At 44.7% G+C, this 26,433-nt stretch overlaps 1 protein-coding gene across 4 annotated transcripts; it reads right to left on the bottom strand.

The window, feature by feature from the left end:
• On the bottom strand, positions 1-26,433 carry PYM1 (PYM homolog 1, exon junction complex associated factor). Of its 4 annotated transcripts, XM_063593451.1 has the most exons (5): positions 25,389-25,450; positions 23,694-23,832; positions 13,903-13,991; positions 1,973-2,066; positions 1-944 (listed from the first exon to the last, which is right to left on the bottom strand). In XM_063593451.1, the coding sequence occupies exons 1-5, from the start codon at positions 25,420-25,422 to the stop codon at positions 461-463; spliced, it is 840 nt and encodes a 279-aa protein (XP_063449521.1). In that variant the 5' UTR covers positions 25,423-25,450; the 3' UTR covers positions 1-460. The 4 variants fall into 4 exon arrangements, with proteins under 4 accessions (XP_063449521.1, XP_054951535.1, XP_008957941.1 ...); XM_055095560.1 differs by lacking the exons at positions 23,694-23,832; positions 25,389-25,450 and adding an exon at positions 26,038-26,161; XM_008959693.6 differs by lacking the exons at positions 13,903-13,991; positions 23,694-23,832; positions 25,389-25,450 and adding an exon at positions 26,038-26,433.

The following is a 26,433-nucleotide window of genomic DNA, read 5'->3' as shown; positions in this document are numbered from 1 at the left end:
GACATGTCTACTTGTGTTTATTCTCATTTTTGCTTTTTTTTAAAAAAAAAAAAAAATGAGGGATGGAGAGGGAAATAACCCATAAACACCGCGAACAGGAACCAAGACTCCAAGACTTGGGGCATACTCCCTCTACCCTCAGCCTCAGTTCTCCAAGAGATTCCCACCCACCTGATTTTCTTTTAAACAAGACACCCAAATCAGCAGCAAAGGTACCTGGGGTAGTCACTGAGATTTTGAACACTGGGAATGGGAGGGGGAAAGTCCAAAAAGTAGAAGTTGGGAAGAAAAGGGAAGGATTGAGGGAGACGCTAGGCTCTGGAGGACAGATTTGGGCCGCAAGAGGTGGAAGTAAGCCAGTATGGGGGGTACCCCTCCTGACTGCTGTTGCCCGTATTCCCCCAGACCCCAGAGAGCCCCATGGTTTGTTCTGCAGTCCATTCCCTATTCCCCAAAGGCCTCAGAGGCCTAACTCCAAGTCCTCTAACTCCTCTTCTAGCGCCCTCCTCCTTGCTAGCTTTTCCAGCTGCTCTTTGCTGGGCTGGCTGACTTCCCCAGCCTGGATCCGCTGCTGCAGCTCTTCCACCTGCCGGAGTTTCTTCTTTAGGTTCTTTATCTTCTTGGCTTTCTCAGTGGTGGCAGCTGAGTCAGGCTGGTCAGATGCAGCTGTGGGGGCTGCCCGAGAGCCCTGTGGAGCACTGGGGAGTTGGGCTGTCTCTTCCAGGGACACCTTATCAAGAGTCCTGCTCAAGGCCTCTGCCTCTCCTTTCTCTTGCTGCTGCCGCCTCTTCTCCTTTCGCTTCAGGTTACGTTTGGCTGTCTTGGAGAGGCCTGGTTCACCACCTTCAGGCCTGGATGGGGTGACAGGAGCAGTGGCCTCAGGGCTTAGCCCTGGGGGCAACTCTGGTTTACTCTTGAAAAACTTCACATACTTGTTTTCATATCTGCAGGAAACAAAGGATGTCAAGAGTTTCAGAGAATTACTGACTTTTTGATCCCTTTTCTTAAACTTCCAAACACTTCATCCTCATTACATTCTTGCTTCCTTTTTTTGTTGTTGTTTTTGTGGGGTTGTTTGTTTGAGATAGAGTCTCGCTCAGTTGCCCAGGCTGGAGTGTAATGGCACAATCTCAGCTCACTGCAACCTCCACCTCCAGGGTTCAAGCGATTCTCCTGCCTCAGCCTCCCGGGTAGCTGGGATTACAGGCGCCTGCCACCACGCCTGGCTAACTGTGTATTTTTAGTAGAGATGGGGTTTCACCATGTTGGTCAGGCTGGTCTTCAACTCCTGACCTCAGGTGATCCACCGATCTTGGCCTCCCAAAGTGCTGGGATTACAGAGAGCCACTGCGCCTGCCTGTTTGTTTTTGAGACAAGAATCTCGCTCTGTCGCCAGGGCTGAAGTGCACTGGCGCAATCTCAGCTCACTGCAACCTCCCACTTCCCGGGTTCAAGAGATTCTCCTGCCTCAGCCTCCTGAGTAGCTGGGATTACAGGCTCGTGCCACCACGCCTGGCTGATGTTTGTATTTTGTAATTTTGTATTTTTAGTACAGATGGGGTTTCACCACTTTGGGGAGGCTGTTCTTGAACTCCTGACCTCAAGTAATCCACCCGCCTAGGCCTCCCAAAGTGCTCAGATTACAGATGTAGGCCACCGGGCCTGACCACCTTTCTCTCTTTATGGTCCCTCCCCAACTTTCCTCTGCTCTGCAGGAAAGATGCAGCGAAGTCCCTAGAACCTAAAGCTCTGGAGGTTCTAATGAACAGAGGTCAAAAGTATAGGACTAGTGATCTGTAACCCTCACTCATCCCTGAATCCCAGACTCTTTCTCTCCTTTCTCAGATAGTTGCCCCTCCTTCCATTTCCTTGGGGCTTAGGAGAGTCCTCCCTGAACTTGTAGGCATAAGGATATTCTATCCTTCTGTAGGGACCCCATCAGAAAACCCCTACGCAAAGCCTAACCACATACACTGGGACCTCCTCCTGGGGCACATATCCTTCTTTCACCCTCCGCTGCTTGCGCCAGGTCCCGTCAGGTCGCTGTGTTGACGCGATATACTTGCCTAAAATAAGAAAAATCAAGTTGAAAATTACTCTTATTTTCAAACATTTTACAAGATGAGACAAGAATGTATAAATGTACATACCATCTCTCAGCACCCATTCATCCAAATGCAACCATTAAGGCTCCTTTTCTCATACCAACACTCAATCCCTCTCTCATTATTTATTTACCGAGTGCCAATACACCGTACAAGAAACCATCCTTGCCCTCAAGAAGATTCTATTTGTAGGTAAGACAGGATAGGCACAGAGGAAGAATTTTGTTAAAAAACCAAGGCAATAGCATGGGAACATGAAAGGCAGTAAATGAACAAGAGGCTAAAAAGACACAAAAACCACGGGGAGGAGAAATGACAATAGCGGATGTTGTAAAGAAGGAGAAATTTTATTTCGATGGAACTTAAAAAAATAGGTCAACTTTTAGGAATTCATACCATAGATATATACACACCAGTACACGAGGATGTATTTAAAGGGTATTTGGTTTTTGTTTCATTTTGTTTTGTTTTTAGATGGAGTTTCACTCTGTCACCAAGGCTGGAATGCAGTGGTGCAATCTCAGCTCACCACAACCTCCACCTCCCAGGTTAGGTGATTCTCCTGCCTCAGCCTCCCGAGTAGCTAGGATTACAGGCCCCTGCCACCATATCCGGCTAATTTTTGTATTATTAGTAGAAATGGGTTTCGCCATGTCAGCCAGGCTAGTCTCGAACTCCAGACCTCAGGTGATCTGCCCGCCTCGGCCTCCCAAATTGCTGGGATTATAGGCATGAGCCACAGCGCCTGGCCTTTAAAGGGTATTCATTGATGCATGATTTAAATTAGCAAAAAGCTGGCCAGGCACGGTGGCTCACGCCTGTAATCCCAGCACTTTGGGAGGCCGAGGGGGTTGAATCACGAGGTCAGGAGTTCGAGACCAGCCTGACCAACATAGTGAAACCCCGTCTCTACTAAAAATACAAAAAAAAAATTAGCCGGGCATGCTAGAGAGCGCCTGTAGTCCCAGCTACTCAGGAGGCTGAGGCAGGCAAATCACTTGAACCCAGGAGGCGGACATTGCAGTGAGCAGAGATTGCGCCACTGCACTCCAGCCTGGGCAACGGAGTGAGACTCCATCTCAAAAAACAAAAAACAAAAAAACAAAAGAAAAAAAATTAGCAAAAAGCTGAAAGCAACTTAAAAGGCCACCAAGTGGAGTTCGAGACCAGCCTGGCCAACATGGTGAAACCCTGTCTCTACTAAAAATACAAAAATTAGCCGGGTGTGATGGCACACGTCTGTAATCCCAGCTACTGGGGAGGCCAAGGCACAAGAATCGCTTGAACCTGGGAGGCAGAGGTTGCAGTGAGTCTCAAAAAAAATAAAATAAATGTTCTGACACTGACTAGTGTTCAAGATATACTAAGTGAAAAAGCAAGCTGCAGGATAACATGTGGAGTAGTGGTCCTCTAACTTTTTTTATTTCAGGACCCCCTTTACACTGTTATTTTATAATATGCATATCATTATACAATATTTATTTATTTTTATTTATTTATTTATTTTGAGACAGTCTCGCTCTGTCGCCCACGCTGGAGTGCAGTGGCGCAATCTCGGCTCACTGCAAGCTCTGCCTCCCGGGTTCACACCATTCTCCTGCCTCAGCCTCCCAAGTAGCTGGGACTACAGGCGCCTGCCACCACACCTGGCTAATTTTTTTTGTGTGTGTAATTTTAATAAAGACGGGGTTTCACCATGTTAGCCAGAATGGTCTCAATCTCCTGACCTCATTATCCGCCTGCCTCAGCCTCCCAAAGTGCTGGGATTACAGGTGTGAGCCACCGCGCCTAGCCTATTATACAATATTTAAAAGAGATCATATTCATTAATCTCATCACTAAAGTATTTAAGTACATGGAAGCTATCAAGCTCAGAATGGGAAATATAAGTTTTCCAAAATTCTTGGCAGGGCACAGTAGCTCATGCCTGTAATCCCAACACTTTGAGAGGCTGAGGCGGGCGGATCACCTGAGGTCAGGAGTTCGAGAGCAGCCTGGCTAACATGACAAAACCCTGTCTCTACTAAAAATACAAAAATTAGCTGGGCGTGGTGGCAGGCGCCTGTAATCCTAGCTACCCAGGAGGCTGAGGCAGGGAGAACTGCTTGAACCCAGGAGGCGGAGGTTGCAGTGAGTGGAGACTGCGCCACTGCACTCCAGCCTGGGTGACAGAGCGAGACTTCAACCCAATTAAAAATATATATATATATATATATTTTATAGAATTTTGGAAAATTTATTTATTTTATATTTTATATATTATTATTATATAAAATAAATAAGTTTTCAAAAATTCTAATTTTCTATATATATTAGATATATATATTATTATATATTAGATATATATATTAGATATCTATTAGATATATATATTATTATATATAATATAAAATAAATAAGTTTTCAAAAATTCCAATTTTCACCTAAGTGTTTGAATTTTATCATTGGCGAGAAAAACTATCAGTTGTTTTCCTTCACTTTCACTTCCTTCATTTTCAGGAAAATGATCATTGGATAGTCAGGTCTGAATTACCATAGTTTGTCAGTGTTTTTTTTTTTTCAAGTAAAAAATACTGCTCCATGAGAAGAAAGTTTGTTCAGCTTGCAATTCAGACAACCATCCTATTTTGGTATGCAGCAGAAGTGTTTCATGCTTACTTCCCATGAGTCACAGAGAACATTAAAAAAATATGTATTCAAGGGCTGGGCTTAATACAATTAATCATTTTCGTTGTATCATCAATGATATCCTTAGGTGAAACTGGCATTTACAGCAAGTGTGTGGCAGTGAAGAACAAAATGATTAGTATAATTTGGTGCCACTGCCCTGACAAATGCATGCTTACAGGGCCAGCAGTTTCACCAACCATGTCTTTTGCACCATTGGTGCAAAGTCAACCCCATGAAAAAGACAAATAAGCATGATTATGAGAATAGTTTTGCTTGCAGACCTTCTGAAAGAGTCTCAGGGACCCCCTTAAGGGTCCTGAACCACACTTTGAGAATCGCTGATATAGAGTATGGTACTATTTTATTTTATTTATTTATTTATTTATTTTGAGATGGAGTTTCGCTCTTGTTGCCCAGGCTGGAGTGCAATGGTGCAGTCTCGGCTCACTGCAACCTCCTCCTCCCAGATTCAAGCGATTCTCCTGCCTCAGCCTCCTGAGTAGCTGGGATTACAGGCATGCACCACAATACCTGGCTAATTTTGTGTTTTTAGTAGAGACGGGATTTCTCCGTATTGGTCAGGCTGGTTGCAAACTCCCGACCTCAGGTGATCCACCCGCCTCAGCCTCCCAAAGTCCTGAGATTACAGGTGTGAGCCACCGCACCCAGCCAGTATGGTACTATTCTTGTTGGAGTAAGGGGCAACACTTAAAGACATGTAGTCTTTGTACAGGGACAAAGAAAAAGGTATGCAAGGACACATATCAAACTGTTAATACATATCAAACATATATATATATGTTAAGAGAGAAAGTTAACATATATATATATGTTTTGTTATAGCTCTCTTATTTTAAGTATTACTTTTGTAAAAATAAAGAAAAAAAGATTTTTAAGGCCAGATGCGGTGGTTCACACCTGTAATCCCAGCAATTTGGGAGGTTGAAGTGGGTGGATCACACAAGGCCAGGAGTTCCAGACCAGCCTGGCCAACATGGCAAAACCCTGTCTCTACTAAAAATACAAAAATTGGCAAGGCAAGGTGGCTCACACCTGTAATCCCAGCACTTTGGGAGGCCGAGGCAGGTGGATTGCCTGAACTCAGGAGTTCAAAACCAGCCTGGACAACATGGTGAAACCCTGTCTCTACATACAAAACCCTGTCTCTACATAAAAAAAAAAAAAAAAAAAAATTAGCCAGGCGTGGCGGCATGTGCTTGTAATCCTAGCTACTCGGGAGGTTGAAGCAGGAGAATCACTTGAAACAGGGGGTCGGAGGTTGCAGTAAGCCGAGATTGAGCCACTGCACTCCAGCCTGGTGACAGAGCGAGACTTCGTCTGGGGAAAAAAAAAAAAAAAATTGGAGGCCAGGCGCAGTGGTGCACACCTGTAATCCCAGCACTTTGGGAAGCTGAGGCGAGTGGATCACTTAAGGTCAGGAGTTCGAGACCAGCCTGGCCAACATGGTGAAACCCCATCTCCATTAAAAACACAAAAATTAGCTGGGTGTGGTGGCAAGTGCCTGTAGTCTCAGCTACTCGGGAGGCTGAGGCAGGAAAATCACTTGAACCCGGGAAGTGGGGTTGCAGTAGGTCAAGATCATTGCACTCCAGCCTGGGCAACAGAGCGAGACTCCGTCTCAAAAAAATATATAAAAAAAAAATAAGGCTGGGCATGGTGGCTCATGCCTGTAATCCCAGCACTTTGGGAGGCCGAGGTGGGCGGATTACTTGAGGTCAGGAGTTCGAGACCAGCCTGGCCAACATGGTGAAACCCTGTCTCTACAAAAATACAAAAAATATCCAGGCGTGGTGGCGGGCGCCTTTAATCCCAGCTACTTGGGAGGGTAAGGCAGGAGAATCACTTGAACCCGGGAGGTGGAGGTTGCAGTGAGCCAAGATTGCACTGCTGCACTCCAACCTGGGCGACAGAGAAAGACTCCATCTCAAAAAGTAAAAATAAGTAAAATAAATAAAAATAAAAAAATTAGCTGGGTATGGTGGCACGTTTGTAATCCCAGCTACTGGGGACGCAGAGGCATAAGAATTGCTTGAGCCCAGGAGGTGGAGTTTGCAGTGAGCCAATATCGTGCCACTGCACTCCAGCTTGGGCAACAGAGTGAAAATCTTTCTCAAAAAAAAAAGAAAGAAAGAAAAAAGAAAAAAAGACTTTTAAAATAAATGTCTAGGGCCTCCTACATGAATTATATATTATTACATGAATTGGTTTTTTGTTCAAAATGCAAATATCATTAATACATTAAAACAAAAAAGTCCAGGCGCATGGGCCCACTCCTGTACTCCTAGCACTTTGCGAAGCCGAGGCAGGCGGATCACCTGAGATCAGGAGTTCGAGACCAGCCTGGCCAAAATTGTGAAACCCCATCTCTACTAAAATACAAAAAATAGCCAGGAGTGGTGGCTGGGCGTCTGTAATCCCAGCTACTCCAGAGGCTGAGGCAGGAGAATCACTTGAGCCCAGGAGGCGGAGGCTGCAGTGAGCCGAGATCATACCATTGCACTCCAGCCTGGGTGACAGAGCAAGACTCTGTCTCCAAAAAAAAAATAAAATAAAACAAAAAAAGTTGTTAAAGGCAATGGGTGATTCGACAGGTGGAGGGCATGGAAGAAAGAAAAATCATGAGCAAAGGGGCTCAAACTTGAGCAAAGAAAGGCATGGATGTGGGAATGGGCGTGAGTAGGGAACAGAAAGTTGAGAGGTTCAGGTGAATGAGACAGTTCATGTTAGGGAATAGGAAGCCTGGTTGGAAATGAAAAATGGGGTAATCGCAGAAAGCCTTAAAAACAAGGTCAAGAACTTTGGACTTTACTGGGTGAGTAAAAGAGAACTACTATGGATATTTTTTGCCCAGCTGTGACAAGAATAAAAACCAAAGAAAAAAAACTAGGAGGCTTCCTGGAGGGAGGACTGAGACAAGAGCTGGGCTTTGAAGGAAGAGTCAAACTAAACAAAAAGGGAGACAGAGTAGATTAGAAACAGTTCGTTCTCAAACAAAAACTCACGCATGGGAATGTAGATAGCATTTTCAGGCAACGACAAATAGACCAGTCAGGCTGAGCCAGAGACAGGGCTGGACTGTTCAGACCTTGAATACCAGTTAAAGATTTTAATATCTGGCACATGGCATGCACTCAACAAATATTTGTCAAATGAATGAATCCTTTATGCGAAGTATTGTCTTAGGGCTTTGAATAAATGAATGAATCCTTTATACAAAGCAGTGTTTCAGAGTATTTAATCTAGCATAATAAAAGGGTGACTTGGAAAAAAAAAAAACACCAGAGACATGGAAACTAGTTAGGGAAAAAATATTGTGATAATCCTGGCATGAAGGGACAGAATTGGCTGAAACAGGGGCACTGGAACGTAAGAGACTAAGGGCAGATACATTATCAAAGAATCAACATTTGGTAATTCACTAACTAGGGAAGGAGTAAGAGGATAAGAAATCAAAGATTCAGTACACTTTTTATTTTAGTAATCTCAATGTCCACAATTTACCATAAACAGTTACTATCGGAAAAAATAAAAACAAAAAAGAGAGGAAGAGATAATCATATGAATATGATAAGCATTATCAATAAATAGCGAAAGGTCAGGCACAGTGGCTCATGGCTGTAATCCCAGCACTTTGGGAGGCCAAGATGGGAGGATCCCTTGAGCCCAGGCATTCAAGACCAGCCTGAGCAACATAGGGAGACCCCTGTCTTTACGAACTATACAAAAATTAGCTGTGTATGGTTAGTGGCATGTACCTGTGCTACCAGCTACTCAGGAGGGTGACCTGTGTTGATGAAAAGAGTCAAACTCTGTAAAATATTTTTAGAGATTCTGAGCCAAATATGAGTGACCATGGCCTCTGACACTGACCTTAGGAGGTCCTGAGAACATGTGCCCTAGGTGCTTGAGGTACGGCTTGGTTTTATACATATATATATATAAAAAATTTTTTTTGAGACGGAATCTCACTCTGTCTCTCAGGCTGGAGTGCAGTAGCCCGATCCCGGCTCACTGCAATCTTCGCCTCCCCAGTTAAAGTGATTTTCCTGCCTCAGCCTGCCGAGTAGCTGGGACTACAGCGCATCACCACACCTGGCTAATTACTGTTTTTGTTTTTTGACACAGTCTAACCCTGTTGCCCAGGCTGGAGTGTAGTGGCATGATTTTGGCTCACTGCAACCTCCGCCTCCTGGGTTCAAGTGATTCTCTTGCCTCAGTCTCCCGAGTACCTGGGACTACAGGAGCCCACTACCACGCCCAGCTAATTTTTTGTATTTTTAGTAGAGACAGGGTTTCGCCATGTTGGCCAGGCTGGTCTCAAACTCCTGACCTCAGGTGATCCACCCACCTCAGCCTCCCAAAGTGTTGGGATTGCAGGCGTGAGCCACCACGCCTGGTTTTATATATTTTAGGGAGGCATGAGACATCACTCAAATACATTTAAGGAATACATTGGTTTGGTTCAGAAAGGTGGGACGACTCAAAGCAGGGGGCTTCCAGGCTATAGGTAAATTTAAACATTTCTGGTTGACAATTGGTTGAGTTTGTCTAAAGGCCTGAGATCAATAGAACGGTTCAGGTTCAGATAAAAGATTGTGGAGACCAAGGTTCTTTTGAAGTCTTATGGTGGCTACCCTTAGAGACAACAGATGACAAACGTTTCCTATTCAGTTCTTTAAAAGGTGCTAGACTTTTAGTTAACCTCTTCGGCATTGGGAGAGCCTGGAAGAAATAGATCTAGCTATGTTAATACAGAATTTTATTTATTTATTTATTTATTTGAGACGGAGCTTTGCTCTTGTAGCCCAGGCTGGAGTGCAGTGGCACCATCTCAGCTCACTGCAACCTCCGCCTCCCAGGTTCAAACGATTCTCCTGCCTCAGCCTCCCGAGTAGCTGGGATTACAGATGTGTGCCACCACGTCCGGCTAATTTTTATATATTTTTAAGTAGAGATGGGGTTTTGCCATGTTGGCCAAGCTGGTCTTGAACTCCTGACCTCATGTGATCCACCCGCCTCGGCCTCCCAAAGTGCTGAGATTATAGGTGTGAGTGACTGAGCCCGGCCTGTTAATAGAGATTTTTTACAGATGCAGTTTCCTCCACAAAGGTCGGCTTTGCAGGGCCATTTTAAGATACGGCAAGAAACATGTTTTGGGGTAAAATATTTTTATTTTCTTGTTATGTCAGAGTCAAATTGAAAAGTAAGTAACGAGGCCAGCCATGGTGGCTCACGCCTGTAATCACAGCACTTTGGGAGGCCAAGGTGGGTGGATCACCTGAGGTCAGGAGTTTAAAACCAGCCTGGCCAACATGGTGAAACGCTGTTTCTAGTAAAAATACAAAAATTAGCTGGGAGTGGTGGCGGGCGCCTGTAATCCCAGCTACTCAGGAGGCTGAGGCAAGAGAATCACTTGATCCCAGGAGGTGGAGGTTGCAATGAGCCGAGACTGCGCCACTGCACTCTAGCCTGGGTGACAAGAGCGAAACTCCATCAAGAAAAGAGAAGGGGAGGGGAGGGGAGGGGAGATACAGGGTTAAATAACCCATCTGATGAGAACTTATGGTTTGTAGGGCATGACTCCCCAGACCCCTTAGATAGGAATTTTGGCAAGATAAAAAAAGTCAGAGCTTAGTCCTCATGTGGTAGGATCAATTGAGTCTTGGACAACATATTGAGACCCTATCTCTATTTTAAAAACTTTTTTGAAAATAATGTGCAAGGCAGGGTATAGTGGCTCATGCCTGTAATGCCAACACTTTGGGAAGCCGAGGCAGGTGGGTCACCTGAGGTCAGGAATTCGAGACCAGCCCGGCCAACATGGCGAAACCCTATCCCTACGAAAATAAAAAAAAAATTAGCTGGGCATGGTGGTGCATGCCTGTAGTCCCAGCTACTCAGGAGGCTAAGGTGGGACAATCACTTGAGTCTGGGAAGTGGAGGTTGCAGTGAACCGAGATCACGCCACTGCACTCCAGCCTGGGTGATAGAGCGAGACTCCACCTCGAAAAATTAAAAAAAGAAAAGAACATGCAATAATGAAAATTCTATTGGGGTGATAAGATAACTTTTCTGTTAAAAATTTCCATTAGGCCAGGCGCGGTGGCTCACGCCTGTAATCCCAGCTACTTGGGAGGCTGAGGCAGGAGAGAATTGCTTGAACTTGGGAGGCGGAGGCTGCAGTGAGCCAAGATCGTGCCATTGCACTCCAGCCTGGGCAACAGGAGCAAAACTCCGCAAGAGGGGGAAAAAAAAAAAAGGCCTTCTTGATTTACCTCTTGCTAGTTTTCAGCCTCTTAGCATAAAGCCACCATACTCTCTGCTCTAGAAACAAATATTTGGCTGGGTGCAGTGGTTCACGTATGTAATCCCAGCACTTTGGGAGGCAGAGGTGGGTGGATCATCTGAGGTCAGGAGTTCGAGACCAGCCTGGCCAACATGGAGAAACCCCATTTCTACTAAAATACAAAAATTAGCAGGTCATTGTGGCAAGCTCCTGTAATCTCAGCTACCTGGGAGCCTCAGGCAGGAGAATCACTTGAACCCGGGAGGCGGAGGTTGCAGTGAGCCAAGATCACGCCATTGCACTCCAGCCTGGGCGACAAGAGCAAAACTCCATCTCAAAAGAAAAAAAAAAAAATAGAAACTAAAATATTCACAAATCTCAACCTGACCCATGTCTCTACTCTCTGTACCTTTTTGCTTTTGCTTCCTCTGGCCTGGAATAGACTATATTTGCTTATCTTAAGTTCATTCCCACTGGTCTTTAAAGGTCAAATTCAAGTATCAACTCAAGGCAGCCTTCCTGACTTCCTTACGCCAAGCCAGGTTAAAACTTGCTTTCTGTGCACTCGCAGCACCTGTTTTAGCTTTTATCATGCTCTAATGCTTAACATAATTATTTGCTTGTTGGAAAGCAGAAACTGTCTTTGAACTTTGTAGCAAAGAGCCTGGCCCACAGAAGACAGTAAATATGGATTGAATTAATGAATAAATGTGAGTATCTCATCAGGGAAGAGCAAGAATCCAGAATGTTCTGGGCAAAAAGCATATGTAACGTGAAAAGAGACTCAGGGTAAATTAGTGAGACTATGAAAGGTCTCCAACCTCCACTGAGTTTGGACTGAAGCCTTAAGCTGTAGAATACTGATGGCCAATAAGGGAGTACAGGTGATCTGTTCAAAGCAATGATTTAAGATTAAACTGAAAAATGTGTACCATAAACTAAAGGTAGAGAAAATGAAAACAACAGCTGCAATGTGAAAAGACTTGACTTCGATGGTTTCTACACGTAATGAAAGGAAAATGAAGGAGAAATTCATTGTGAAGATTAAATCAACAGGATCCAAAGACTTACCAAGATGTGAATTAGAGAGGAAATAATCAAAACAGTGACACAGTGGATTTAATCTCGTGCTTTTCACATGTATTCTTATTTTTCTCAATATACGGTAGGGCACATGGTAATCACATTTATTCACACGTGGATTTTAAATTTTTATTGAGCACTTACTCTTGTGCCAGACACTGTAACAGAAGCTAGGGATACAACAATGAATAAAGCAAGCAAGGTTCTTGCCTTCTTAGAGTATACATTCTAGTGAGAAAGATAACAAACAAGAACACAACTATTTATAATTATCACTCTTGAAATTGGAAAATTGGGAAAATAAAAACTACTGATACAAACAAAGTCCACAGGGGAAAACAACTTTGTGGAAACAACAATTCAATTCAGACAAGTGTTTTACATGGAATTTGGGAGAAAGGGACAATACTACAAACATATATTTAAGTTGATTGCATAGAGATTATAGCTGAAGGTTTAGGAGGACTAAAGATAGACTGTAATGAAAGGCAGAGCAGAAGCTTCTTGAATGGCCATCCTGTGTGGAAGCCCTCAGAGATACAAATAGCCCATTATCACAAAGGAGCACCTATTTTATGTTATCTTGGTTCCATCCTCTGGCCTTGATGGTATCCAAGGGTGAAGTCAAAAAGAAGGGAGAGGTTTGGCGGTTCCCACCCCTAGAAATAAAAACCAAGGGCAAAATATCAGGACTTTCAGATAATATCTTGCAGAGAGTCAAAAACTAGAGATTGGGGACTGCTACTGTAAGAATCTTTTTAAGCTTTGTCATTTTCTCACATCTGCCGTTTTTTAATTCTCAATCTATTTCCTTAAGTCTGTCAGCAATAAAAACTCTTACACTGAAAGGGTCCTTGTTTCCAGGGGTTGCAGGTAGACAGTGAAAAGACAACATAGCAAGGCATGGAGGAACTCCAAAGAGGTAGGGGACATGGTTGCTAAAGGTATGAGACCTTCTTCAAATAAGAAAAGAGATCTAAGTCACAGGTCTCAGCCTGCGGATGATCTCAGGGCCAAAATAAGACCTGGATGTGGTTTCCAACACAGAGAAAATATAACAAAGGGAAGATTAGAGCTGGAGGAATGACCCTGAAATAATGATCATAATCATTTCCCTCAAGGAAGAAAAGGTGACAGCAACAACAGGAAATGATTCATAGGAAAGGAAGACCAGGACATGCTAAGCCATGGAGACCAACAGTTTTAAATAAAGGTAGGTAGGTGATGGCCGGGCGTGGTGGCTCACACCTGTAATCCCAGCACTTTGGGAGGCCGAGGCGGGTGGATCACGAGGTCAGGAGATGGAGACCATCCTGGCTAACACGATGAAACCCCATCTCCACTAAAAATAGAAAAAATTAGCCGGGCATGGAGGCACACGCCTGCAGTCCCAGCTACTCAGGAGGCTGAGGCAGGAGAATCGCTTGAACGCGGGAGGCAGAGGTTGCAGTAAGCCAAGATCGCGCCACTGCACTCCAGCCTGGGCAACAGTCCAAGACTCTGCCTAAAAAAAAAAAAAAAAAAAAAAAAAGTAAAGGTAGGTGATTAACAGTATTAAATACTGCAGAGAGATCAAGGAAAGGAGAACTGAGAAAAAGGTTCTGGCTTTGGCATTTTGGAAATCCCTGGTTATCTCCACAAATACAGCCTCAGAAAAGCACCGTGGTAAAGAGGCCAGACTACAAATTAAACAAAATAAACATTAACAGCCTCCTAGCTGGGCTTGGTGGCACACACCTGTAATCCCAGCTACTCGCGAGGCTGAGACAGGAGAATCGCTTGATCCCGGGAGGCAGAGGTTGCAGATCATGCCATTGCACTCCAGCCTGGGTGACAGAGCAAGAGTTCATCTTTAAAAAAAAAAAAAAAAAAAAGCCTCCTAGAAGAAAAGTACCGTAAGTGCCAATAGGGTTATCAAGATGAGTAAGATGGTCCCAATTTTCAAAAAATTTACAGACTAAGTAAGGAGGAAGTGGGCAAATTAGGCAAGCAAAGCATAAGACAAAAGTAAGAGTGTCGTAAGTATCCTGAGAGATGACAGGAGATAATCAGGAAAACCTCATTTGACACTAAAGACTAGAAAGTAGTAATAATTAATGATAACAACAAATCAGCAGCCAGTATTTCTGCAGGCAGAGAAAAGGGAAAGGGGATAAGAGGAACAACAAAAGCAAAATCCTAGCAGTGGAAAACTCAGTATTTAAGAATGATTAGTAAAGAGTATTTATTAATAAGTAGCTACATTACAGGAGGAACTTTGTATACATTATCCTGTTAAATCTAAACGATAGATAGATATTATCATTTACAGCCAAGGAAACAGTCTTCAAGAGGTTAAACACATGGTCAAGTCTTGGTGCGGTGGCTCACGCCTGTAATTCCAGCACTTTGGGAGGCCAAGGCGGGCGGATCACCTGAGGTCAGGAGTTCGAGACCAGCCTGGCCAACATGGCGAAGCCCCATCTCTACTAAAAATACAAAAATTAGCCAGACGTGCTGGCACATGCTTGTAATCCCAGCTACTCGGGAGGCTGAGACAGGAGAATTGCTTGAAGTCAGGAGGCAGAGGTTGCAGTGAGCTGAAACCACACCACTGCACTCCAGCCTGGGTGACAGAGTGAGACTCCAGCTCAGAAAAAAAAAAGACATGGTCAAGATCCCATAGGTAGCACATATCTGTAACCTGAACTCAAGTGTGATGCCAAAGCTTACACACCATCGCACTGCTGTTCCACATCAGCCATACAGCCCAGTTTCACTAGAGGGTATGGGCAAAAAAATTAGCCAGGTGTGGGGCACATGCCTGTAATCCCAGCTACTCGGGAGTCTGAGGCAGAAGAATCACTTGAACCTGGGAGGTGGATGTTGCGGTGAGCCGAGGTCAGGCCATTGCACTCCACAGCCTGGGCAACAACAGCAAAAGTCGGTCTCAAAAAAAGAAAAAAAGAAAGTAGTCTGAGGTTGGGCGTGGTGGCTCATGCCTCTAATCCCAACACTTTGGGAGGCTGAGGCAGGCAGATCGCTTGCATCCAGGAGTTCAAGACCAGCCTGGGCAACATGGTGAAACCTCTTCTCTACAAAAATTAGCTGGGCATGGTGGCGCACACCTGTAATCCCAGCTACTTGGGAGGCTAAGCTGGGAGGATCACTTGAACCCAGGAGGTCAAGCCAGCAGTAAACTGCAATCACACCACTGTACTCCAGCCTGGGCAACAGAGTGAAACTCTGTCTCAAAAATAAAAAAAAATTTAAAAAGTAGTTTGTCAGTTGGGCGCAGTGGCTCACCATGCCTGCAATCCCAGCACTTTGGGAGGCCAAGACGGGTGGATCACCTGAGGTCAGGAGCTCGAGACCAGCCTGGCCAACATGGTGAAAGCCCGTCTCTACTAAAAATTAAAAAAATTAGCCGGGCGTGGTGGTGGGCGCCTATAATCCCAGCTACTTGGGAGGCTGGGGCAAGAGATCACTTGAACCCAGGAGTCAGAGGTTGCAGGGAGCCAAGGTCGCACCATTGCACTCCAGCCTGGGCAACAAGAGCGAGACTCCATCTCAAAACAAAAAAAAATTAATTAAATAAATAAAAAGTAGTCTGTCACAGCCATAAAGAGCAAAATAATGTCCTTTGTAGCAACATGGATGCAGCTGAGGGCCATTATCCTAAGCAAATTAACACAGGAACAGAAAACCAAATACTGCATGTTCTCACTTATAAGTAGGAGCTAAACACTGGGTACTCACGGACATAAAGATGGCAGCAACAGACATTGGGGATTATTAGAGGCGGGCACGGGTTTAAAAACTATCTACTGGGGCCAGGCACAGTGGCTCACACCTGTAATCCCAGCACTTTGGGAGGCCAAGCTAGATGGATCGCCTGAGGTCAGGAGTTGGAGACCAGCCTGGCCAACACGGTGAAACCCCAACTCTACTAAATACAAAACTCAGCCGGTCATGGTGGTGCATGCCTGTAATCCCAGCTACTTGGGATGCTGAGGCAGGAGAATCACTTCAACCCGGGAGATAGAGGTTGTAGTGAGCCAAGATCACACCACTGAACTCCAGCCTGGGCAACAAAGCAAGACTCCATCACAAAAAAACAAACAAACAAACAAAAAACTTAACTATTGGGTACTAAGCTCACTATCTGGGTGATGGGATCACTCATACCCCAAACCTCAGCATCACATAATTATACCCATGTAACAAACCTGCACATTTTCTTTCTTTTTTTTTTTTTTTTCTTTTCTTTGAGACGGAGTCTCACTCTGTCGCCCAGGCTAGAGTGCAGTGGCGTGATCTCGGCTCACTGCAAGCTCCGCCTCCCGGGTTCACGCCATTCTCCTGCCTCAGTCTCCCGAGTAGCTGGGACTACAGGTGCCCGCCACCATGCCCGGCTAATTTTCTTTTGTATTTTTAGTAGAGACGGGGTTTCACCGTGTTAACCAGGATGGTCTCAATCTCCTGACCTCGTGATCCGCCCGCCTCGGCCTCCCAAAGTGCTGGGATTACAGGCGTGAGCCACTGCGCCCAACCACAAACCTGCACATTTTCTAAATCTAAAATAAAAATGGAAATCAACAATAGGCCAGGCATGGTGGCTCACGTCTGTAATCCCAGCACACTAGGAGGCTGACGTAGGAGGATCACTTGAGCCCAGGAGTTCAAGACCATCCTGGGTAAGATGGTAAGACCTCCATCTCTATAAAAAATTTAAAAATTAGGCTGGACATGGTGGCTTACACCTGTAATCCCAGCACTGGGAGGCCAAGGCGGGTGGATCACCTGAGGTCAGGAGTTTGAGGCCAGCCTGGCCAACACGGTGAAACCCCGTCTCTACTAAAAATACAAAAATTAGCTGGGCGTGGTGGCACATGCCTGTAGTCCCAGCTACTTGGGAGGCTGAGACAGGAGAATCGCTTGAACCTGAGAGGCAGAGGTCGCACTGAGCCAAGATTGCACCACTGCACTCCAGCCTGGGCGACAGAGCAAGAGTCCATCTCAAAAAAACAAAAATAAAAAAGGTAGTCCTATCATTTAATCACATTTCCCAAAGCTTTTGTTATGTAAAATACTACTCCCATAAGATAGTAAACAGGGGTTATCCCTAAAAATTGTTAAATAAGTTTGGGAAATTCTGGGTTAAACACCAAAAAAGATTTTGCGTTTGTTTTTTTTAACAGCAAGGCTTAAATGAGTTACTATGTTCTTATTCAGGTAAATATGCAAGATGGGAATATGGTTTACAGTGTTTCTCAAAATTTGTGCACAGAAACATTATTTGTATTTTATTTTATTTATCTTTGAGATGAGGTCACTGTCACCCAGGCTGGAGTGCAGTAGCTGGACCTTGACTCACTGCAGTCTCCACCTCCCAGGCTCAAGCAATTCCTCCCACCTCAGCCTCCCAAGTAGTTGGGACTACAGGAGTGTGTGTGTCACCACACCCAGTTAATTTTTTGTATTTTTAGTAGAGACGAGGTTTTGCCATGTTGCCCAGGCTGGTCTCGAATTCCTGGGCTCAAGCAATCCACCCGCCTCAGCCTCCCAAAGTGTTGAGGTTACAGGCGTGAGCCACCACTCCCGGCCTCTATTTTAGTTATTTATTTTGTGTCACATCTCAGAAGATTACTAGGTGTTTCAAGGATTCATATTTTGGAAAATAACAGCCAATCTTAACAGTATAATTCAAAATATGTCATTTTACCTTAATGTTATATATGCATATGTGCTTAGAAAAACTAGGCTGGGGGCCAGGCGTGGTGGCTCACGTCTATAATCCCAGCACTTTGGGAGGCCAAGGCAGGCAGATCACCTGAGGTCAGGAGTTCGAGACCAGCCTGGCCAACACGGTGAAACCCCATCTCTAACTAAAAATACAAAAAAATAGCTGGGCGTAGTGGTGCGTGCCTGTAATCTCATCTATTTGGGAGGCTGAGGCAGGAGAATAGCTTGAGCCCAGTTGGCAGAGCAGAGATCGCGTCACTGCACTCCAGTCTGGGTGACTGGAGACAGAGCAAGACTCCGTCTCAAAAAAAAAAAGAAAAAGAAAAAAGAAAAACTAGGCTGGGTGCAGTGGCTCATGCCTGTAATCCCACCACTTTGGAAGGCCACGGTGGGAGCACTGCTTGTGAAAATGAGTTTGAGAACAGCCTGGGCAACATAGCTCTATAAAAAAATTCAAAAATTAGCCAGCCATGGTGGCGCATGCCAGTAGTACTAGTACCAGCTACTCAGGAGGCGGAGGCAGGAGAATTGCTTGACCCCAACAGTTAAGACTACAGCAAGCTATGACTGTGCCACTGTACACTAACCTGGGCAACAAAGCAAGACCTTGTCTCTTTAAAAAAAAAAAAAGGAAAAGAAAAACTAGTTGTTCATGCCTATAATCCCAACAATTCAGAAGGCCAAGGTGAGAGGATCACTTGAACCCAGGAGTTGGAGACCTGCCTGGGAAACATACCAAGACCTCATCTTACAGATAATTTAAAAAATCAGGCCGAGTACGGTGGCTCATGCCTGTAATTCTAGCATTCTGGGAGGCCAAGGTGGGCGATCCTTTGAGGCCAGGAGTTCAAGACCAGCCTAGACAACATGGTAAAACCCCATCTCTACTAAAAATACAAAAATTACCTGGGAGTGGGGGTGCATGCCTGTAATTCCAGCTACTCGGGAGGCTGAGGCAGGAGAATCACTTGAGCCCAGGAGGTGGAGATTGTAGTGAGCAGAGATCGCACCACTGCACTCCAGCCTGGTGACAAAGCGAGACTCCGTCTCAAAAAAAAAAAGAAAAAAAAAGAAAAAGAAAATAATCCTAAATGCCAAAAAAGATGCATGCACAAAAACATTCTAGTGTTCTTATAATAAAAATTCTGAAAACAATCTAAAAGTCCAATAACAGAAGAAAGTAAGATAGGGTGCATGCCCAAACCATAAAACACTCTGCCAGTATTTTAAAAGATGTTTACAGAGTTTTTAATAGCAAGGAAAAACATTTACCTCATAAGGCTAAATGAAAAGGCAAGATATAAAAATGTATATACCATCTGGTTCTGCTATGTTTAAAACAGTTTAGAAAGATATATGCCATATATAACAGCAGACTCTGGGTTGATGAATTAATATTGAACAAAAATTACATAACTAAATTTGTACTTAAGAAGCAGTAATCTGGTAGCAGTGTATCTGAAGAAATGAAACAAGAGAGGGACTGGAAATACGATGACCAGTTTAGGAGGTCACAGTAATATTTGTGGAACAACAGAAACTAGAATTTTAGCAGGCACTTGGAATGGCCCAAGTACTATGCCTGGTACTTGGCCATATATAGTAATTTCTTCTAACCCATACAATGACCCTTACATAATAGTAATAATTATAGAACAATGTGTTGGACACTTTTTATGTGCCAAACATGTAAATTACTTTATTTAAATTTTAATACGCATAATAATCCTGTGTTGCAGGAGTTATTCCAATTTCATTGATGAGAAAACTAAGACTTAGATTCCCAAGGCTATATAGCTAACAAGTACTGTAGATGGGATAAGGGTAACAGCAGTAGGAATAAAAGAATGATATTTTGATAACTGATATACGTGAGGAGGGCAAGAGAGAAGTAAAAGATGATAATAAAAATAATCATAAAAAAATAAAACTCCCATAAATAAAAAAAAATATTCCCATACAAATAAAAACACCTAGTGATCAGATCTTAGTTTTTAACATTACTCTTTAGTAAAAAGAACAAGGGCTTCTTGGAGAAATGGCAGACCGTAGGACTGGAGCAGAGAACAAAATCATACCTGCAATGATGGCAAATGTCAAAGGGAGATGGGCCAAGTAAAAAACTAAAAGAGTTCCCAATGTTCAAAACTGGAACATTTGAGCAATAAAGCAAATAAAATAGTATTGGATTATAACCTAACATATAAAATACACATCTATAAGTCCATATTGATATACATAAATTAATAAAGGAAAAGAAAAAAATCTCCTGTGCAGAAGAATGCCAAATAGTGTGTTTTTTTGTTTTTTGAGACAGCCTCTCACTGAGGATGGAGTACAGTGGCACAATCACGGCTCAATGCAGCCTCAGCCTCCCTGGCTCAAACAATCTTCCCCTCTGAGGCTCCCTGAGTAGCTGGGACCACAGATGTGTGCCACCTTACCCAGCTCATTTTTTTTTTAAATCTTTTTGTAGATAAGAGGTCTTGCTATGTTGCTTAGGATGGCCTCAAGCAATCCTCCAGCCTCAGCCTCCCAAAGTGCTGGGATTACAGGCATATGCCACCATGCCCAGCCCTTAATCTCTTTTTTTAAGGAGAGCACAACTCTCTACTCCTTATGCGTGGGCTGGCATTAGTGACTTCCCTACAGTATGGAAAGGAAGGGGGTAAAGCCTAACTTTACAGTGAAGCCTTACAAACAATATCTCTGCCAGATGATCACGGTCAATACTAACAGGCTGGGCATAGTGACTCATGCCTAGTAATCCCAGAATTTTGGTAGGCCAAAGGGGAACAATACCTTGAGCTCAGGATTTCAAGACCAGCCCAGGCAACATAGTGAGACCATCTTTACCAAAAAAAAAAAAAAAAATTAGCTGGTCATGATAGCACACGCCTGTGGTCCTAGATACTCAGGAGGCTGAGGTGGGAGGATCAATTGAGACTGGGAGGTCAAGGTTTCAGTGAGCCATGATGGCATCACCGCACTCCAGTCTGGGCAACAGAGGGAAGACCCTGTCTCAAAAAAACAAAAAAATTAACAGTAAAAAATCATTGTGATACTATGTACCCTGATACAATGTGATGAAAATGTCACTTTACCTCTGTGGTCTTCCTCCCCAAAACACATAACCCAAATCTAATCATGAGAAATACATCAGACAAATTCCAATAGAAGGATATCCTACAAAATACCTGACCAGTACTCCTCAAAACTCAAGGTCATGGAAAACAAGGAAAGCCTGAGAAAATGTCACAGCCAAGAGGAGCTTAAAGAGACATGAGAACTAAATGTTATGTAGTACCCTGAATAAGATCCTGGAACAACAACAAAAAATTAGGTAAAAAGGCTGGGCGCAGTGGCTCACACCTGTAATCCCAGCACTTTGGGAGGCCGAGGTGGGCAGATCACCCGAGGTCAGGAGTTTGAGACCAACCTGACCAACATGGAGAAACCAGTCTCTACTAAAAATACAAAATTAGCCAGGCATGGTGGCACATGCCTGTAATCCCAGCTACCCAGGAGGCTGAGGCAGGAGAATCACTTGAACCCAGGAGGCAGAGGTTGCGGTGAGCTGAGATCTCACCATTGCACTCCAGCCTGGGCAACAAGAGCAGAACTCTGTCTCAAAAAAATAGTAATAAATAAATAAATATAAAAATAAATTAAGTAAAAACTAAGGAAATCAGCCAGGCGTGGTGGTTCACACCTGTAATTCCAGCACTTTGGGAGGCCAGGGCGTGAGGATTGCTTGAGCCCAGGAATTTGAGATCAGACTGGGCAACAGAGCAAGACCGCATTTCTACAAAAAATACAAAAATTAGCCAGGCGTGGTGGTGTGTACCTGTAGTCCCAGCTACTCAGTAGGTTGAGATGGGAGGATCACTTGAGCCCAGAAGTTAAGACTACAGTAAATGGTGATTGCACCACTGCACTCCAGCCTGGGTGACAGAGCAAGACCCTGTCTGAAAAAAAACAAACAAACAAAACTAATGAAATGATGTATGGATTCTAGTTAATAGTAATATATCAATATTGCTTCATTAATTGCAAGCAAAGTACTATATTAACGTAAGATGACAGTAATGGGGAAACTGAGTGTAGGGTATATGGGAAATCTCTGTAGCATCTTCTCAATTTTTCTATAAATCTAAAAGTGTTCTAAAAAATCAAGTATATTTAGAATATTAAAAAAAGAAATGGCTAGGCGTGGTGACTCATGCCTGTAATCCCAGCACTTTGGGAGGCCAAGGCGGGCAGATCACGAGGTCAGGAGTTCGAGACCAACCTGACCAACATGATGAAACCCTGTCTCTACTAACAATACAAAAATTAGCCAAGCGTGGTGACATGTGCCTGTAATCCCAGCTACTCAGGAGGCTGAGGCAGAAGAATCACTTGAACCAGGGAGGCGGAGGTTGCAGTGAGCCGAGATCGCGCTACTGCACTCCAGCCTGGGCGACAGAGTGAGACTCTGTCTCAAAGAAAAAAAAAAAAAAGAAACGATACAAAAGTTTACAAAAGTTTACCTTGGGTTGGCTAGAATAATGGTGCCTTTAACAGAAATAGTGATGGAAAAACTGATACTGGTTTTGGTCAGGTTGGATTTGAGGTATGACAGTATATCCAAGAGTGAAGATATTCACTAAACAATTAGAAAAAGGCATAGGCAACTCGAGAGAGGGTAGTGCTAGAAATAATGACTGCAAAGAGTTAAGAACAAACAGGCAGCAAGGAAACAGAAATATCAGGAGATTTCTTCATATTCAAGAAATCTGGGGCCAGGTGCAGGCTCACACCTGTAATCCCAACATTTTGGCAGACTGAGGTGGGAAGATCACTTGAGGCCAGGAGTTCAAAACCAGCCTGGGCAACATAGCAAGTCTGCATCACTTCATTTTTAAAAAAAGAAAGAAACAAACAAAATCTGGCTGTGAAGAAAAAGGAAACAAAAATGATAGGCCTTGAGTTTTCAGTGAAATAAAAATGAAGTCTTCTGCCAAAAGAAGGAGAATTAAGAGGGATGGTCACACAGATCTGGAAAAGGTTGGGGAAACAGCTATGGAAGAACATAAAAAATAAATTTAAATATTTATTTATTATTTATTTTTGAGACAGAGTCTTGCTCTGTCGCCCAGGCTGGAGTGCAGTGGTGCGAACTCAGCTCACTGCAACCTCTGCCTCCTGGGTTCAAGCGATTCTCCTGTCTCAACCTCCCGAGTAGCTGAGATGACAGGCCCACGCCACCATGCCACCACACTCAGCTAATTTTAGTAGTTTTAGTAGAGACGGGGTTTCACCATATTGGTCAGGCTGGTCTTGAACCCCTGACCTCAGTTGATCCACCCACCTCGGCCTCCCAAAGTGCTGGGATTATAGGCGTGAGCCGCCACGCCCAGCAAAAAAATTTTTTAAAAAGAAAAAAATAATTAGAAGCCATGATCTTGGCAGAAGTTAAGTTATATTGAATCTGATAGCTCTGTACTTTTTCTCTAGCAACATGCTGTGGCCTAGAAGTGGAAGCCAGGAAAACATCTCTAATCATACCCATCATTAGAGATAACAGAAGTGCCTGCTTAGTATAGAAAATCAAAATGAATAAAGAAAGCAAGAGGATATTATCAAATTGGCTGGTCACAGAGAGAGGTCTAGCTGGGCAGCACCAAAGGCCATAAGGTACTGACAGATTCAATGAAATGGGAAGGTCAAGAACCAGAGAACTTGAGGACAAAAAGCTGATCCTGTGGGTTTAAGATAGTGAAATAGGTGACTGGTAAGGAGGCTAAAGTGATGGGGAGCACCTGAAGAAAAAGCGGTGTCCTAGATGAGATCCAGGTTGTAGTGATTCTGATGTGCAACTGGTTTGAAAATACAAAGGAAAGTCGACCGTCTCATGCTGAGGAACTATGAAATCAGAATATTCCAATGGTGCTGGAGACACTGAAAATGATAGCAAGAAAAAAAGGAGAGAAAAAAATATGATGCAATAGGTCTGGGTCCTTGTGGGCAGTAAATGATGACACTAAAGTTTTACAGAAACTGCTATAATTGCATGGCAATACCTTCCATGAGGATTAGAGTGACAGTGGTAGATCAATGATCTGGACATAGTAAAGGAAAACAAGAAAGCAGTTTATTCCTTTTTCTCTTCCACATAGTCACGGAAAACAGAAAACAGCTTTTAGTGACAAGGTAAGGTAAGATGTGATACCTGGATTTTCACGGAGTCAGGGTAAAGAAAATGATTAAGAGTAAAGAGAAGTATACTGGATAAGTAGTATTTTCAAAACACACATTAAAAGTTGGTAATTCATGAAGGAGCTACTGGGTAGAGAACAGAAGGAAAGAGGTAGTACCACTTTAAATTGTGAGGTTGGGGAGAAGTAGCAGCAACCTGGGTTGTCATCAGATACCATAAAATAGGTGGGCTGAGGTGTAAGGAACATGGAAAGCAGCAGAGCAAGAAGCAAAATGGCACATTTTAAAACACCGTGTGTACCAAGGCACAGGCACACTCTTGCTTCTACAGACTACAGACTACACATATGAGGGCTACAAAAACAGAAACACTTTGCACTTGCACAGCATTTTATAAACTGCTTTTACATATATTATTTGATCATCATTGAGTAGCTATTACTACTATGCATATTTTCCTAAAGATGAGGCCATTAGGAAGGGACAAAACCATGATAAAAGCTGTGATTCTCCGTTTCCAACACATACACCTCACACACACCGCAGACACTTCAGCATCTCGGCCAGCTAGGCTGCAAATTCTTCTCTAGCCAGAAGAAATAGTGGGTTTTATTCACTTGTCAAAGGGCTTCGGAGAAAAGCCACTAGATACTTTCCTGTTTGCCTTTTCCCACCTTAGATCCCTCAATTTCTATCACCATCACGGGAGAAGGTAGCGAAGGGTGGCTCCATCAGGGAGAAAACTCAAGCTGAAAGTTGTATTAGGGTCCTCTTCCCTTCACACCTCTAAACCTCAGTGACCCAACAAATGAAGATACGGGAGAGGAAAAGGTACTATGTAGAAACGAGGAGGGCTTCAGCAAATAAAGCTTCGAGAAAAATAATGAAAACGGGACTGGGGTAGGGCAGAAAGCAAGTATAGCTGAGATGGGGGAGGGGAAAAGAAGGAGGGCAGGAATTGGAGGGAAATGAGAGTGTAGAAGCCCCCAAACCTGAAGAACCTAAAAGAGATATGAGTGCTCCAACTGCTGGAGAAAAGCTAAGGGCCCGTGAGGGTCCTGAAGCAGGGACCAGCACTGAAGGACCCCAGGGTTTGGGTGACCGGAAGCAGAGACCCCAAACACGAGACCAGAAGGGGGCGCAGGAGACACCCCGTAGGAGAGAATGAATGGGGAAGGCGGTCCGGGGGGCGGGGCAAAGGAGGGGCCCCGGGATGGGCGGGGCACAGACCCCTTTCCAAGTCCGAACCCCTGCCCCGAGAGCCCGGAGAGAAGCGGCTCCGCGCCTCCCGCACTCACCGCCGGTCTCGTCAGTAACATAGGGAGTCGCCATCTTGAAAACGCAAACCACTTCCGGCGTGAGCGGGCTGGGGTCCCGCCCCCCTCCCCACCGGAAGTGGAGTCCCGATCGTAGCAAGCCACCATCTTAGTCTTAAAGGGAGAGTGCACCATTTCATGGGCGGAGGTGGAGGAGGAGGAAGAGTGGAGAAGCTGAAATAGTTAATAAAATAAAGCCGTGGGCTCTTTTACTGCCACCGATACCATTACTGAGCGCTTGCTGCCTGTAAAACAGTCCTCAGGGAGCCAAGAGAAGTTCCGAGGCACAGTCCCTCTCATCCCCAGGAACTCCTCGTACGTCCAGGACCTGCGAGGGAAAAGGGCGCAAGGCCCACCTGCACCCAAAAAGGGGGCCTTATAAATGAAGAAAGGAAGAATAGCCAGGCTCTGGCCTGCACCCAGATCTCAGAGCGGCTTGGTGACGTGGAGCAGACAAACTCCAGGACGCACTGGGGCGCACAAGTGTTTCTAGAGACGGTTGGAGACCCTATCTAACCCTAAGAAGGTGGGGAGGTCGAATTCATGTGCCGATTGCTGTCGGCCAACCCACTCAACCACCAGAGACCCGCGGGAGGGGCGTGCAAGGCGGAGGGCGCCGCGGGTCGGTCACCTGTCTCCGTAGCCGCAGGGCTGCCGGCAGCTTCCATGGCCGAAGAGGCAGCGGACCAGGTTGGGCGGGCGGCCCTGGCCTGGCTCTGCCCCGCTGGGCGGCGCCGGGGATTCGGCGGCGAAGTGATAAGGGCCCTAGTTGCTTCTCGCCCAGACCTCCTAATCCTGAGTGCCTCCTCGGGCTGGGCCTTAGGGTCAGAGGGCAGGGTGAAAGCTTCTGGGCGGACCTACTTAGTATTCTAATTAAACTCGTCCAACCGCTGAGGATCTAAAGCGGGGCAACTCGCCAATAATCCGGTCCCGTAGTGTCACTCCATTTGTAGTCCTGCCCTGCGCCGTACCTCCCTATTCTGCAGACGAACCCATATGGTCTCCCTCCGCCGCCCGTTTCAGCAAC

This window comes from Pan paniscus, chromosome 10, assembly GCF_029289425.2.
Source record: "Pan paniscus chromosome 10, NHGRI_mPanPan1-v2.0_pri, whole genome shotgun sequence".
NCBI lineage: Eukaryota > Metazoa > Chordata > Mammalia > Primates > Hominidae > Pan > Pan paniscus.
This window is presented reverse-complemented; position numbering and strand designations above follow the sequence as displayed.

Excerpts from the sequence above, each read along its gene's own strand:
- PYM1 (XM_063593451.1), bottom strand. The coding sequence starts at position 25,422 with ATGGCGACTCCCTATGTTACTGACGAGACCGGCG. Across the intron at positions 23,833-25,388 it reads TGTTACTGACGAGACCGGCG|TGTCTCCAGCACCATTGGAA; the intron begins GTGAGTGCGGGA and ends TATCATTTTCAG. Across the intron at positions 945-1,972 it reads CCCCAGGAGGAGGTCCCAGT|ATATGAAAACAAGTATGTGA; the intron begins GTATGTGGTTAG and ends TGTTTCCTGCAG.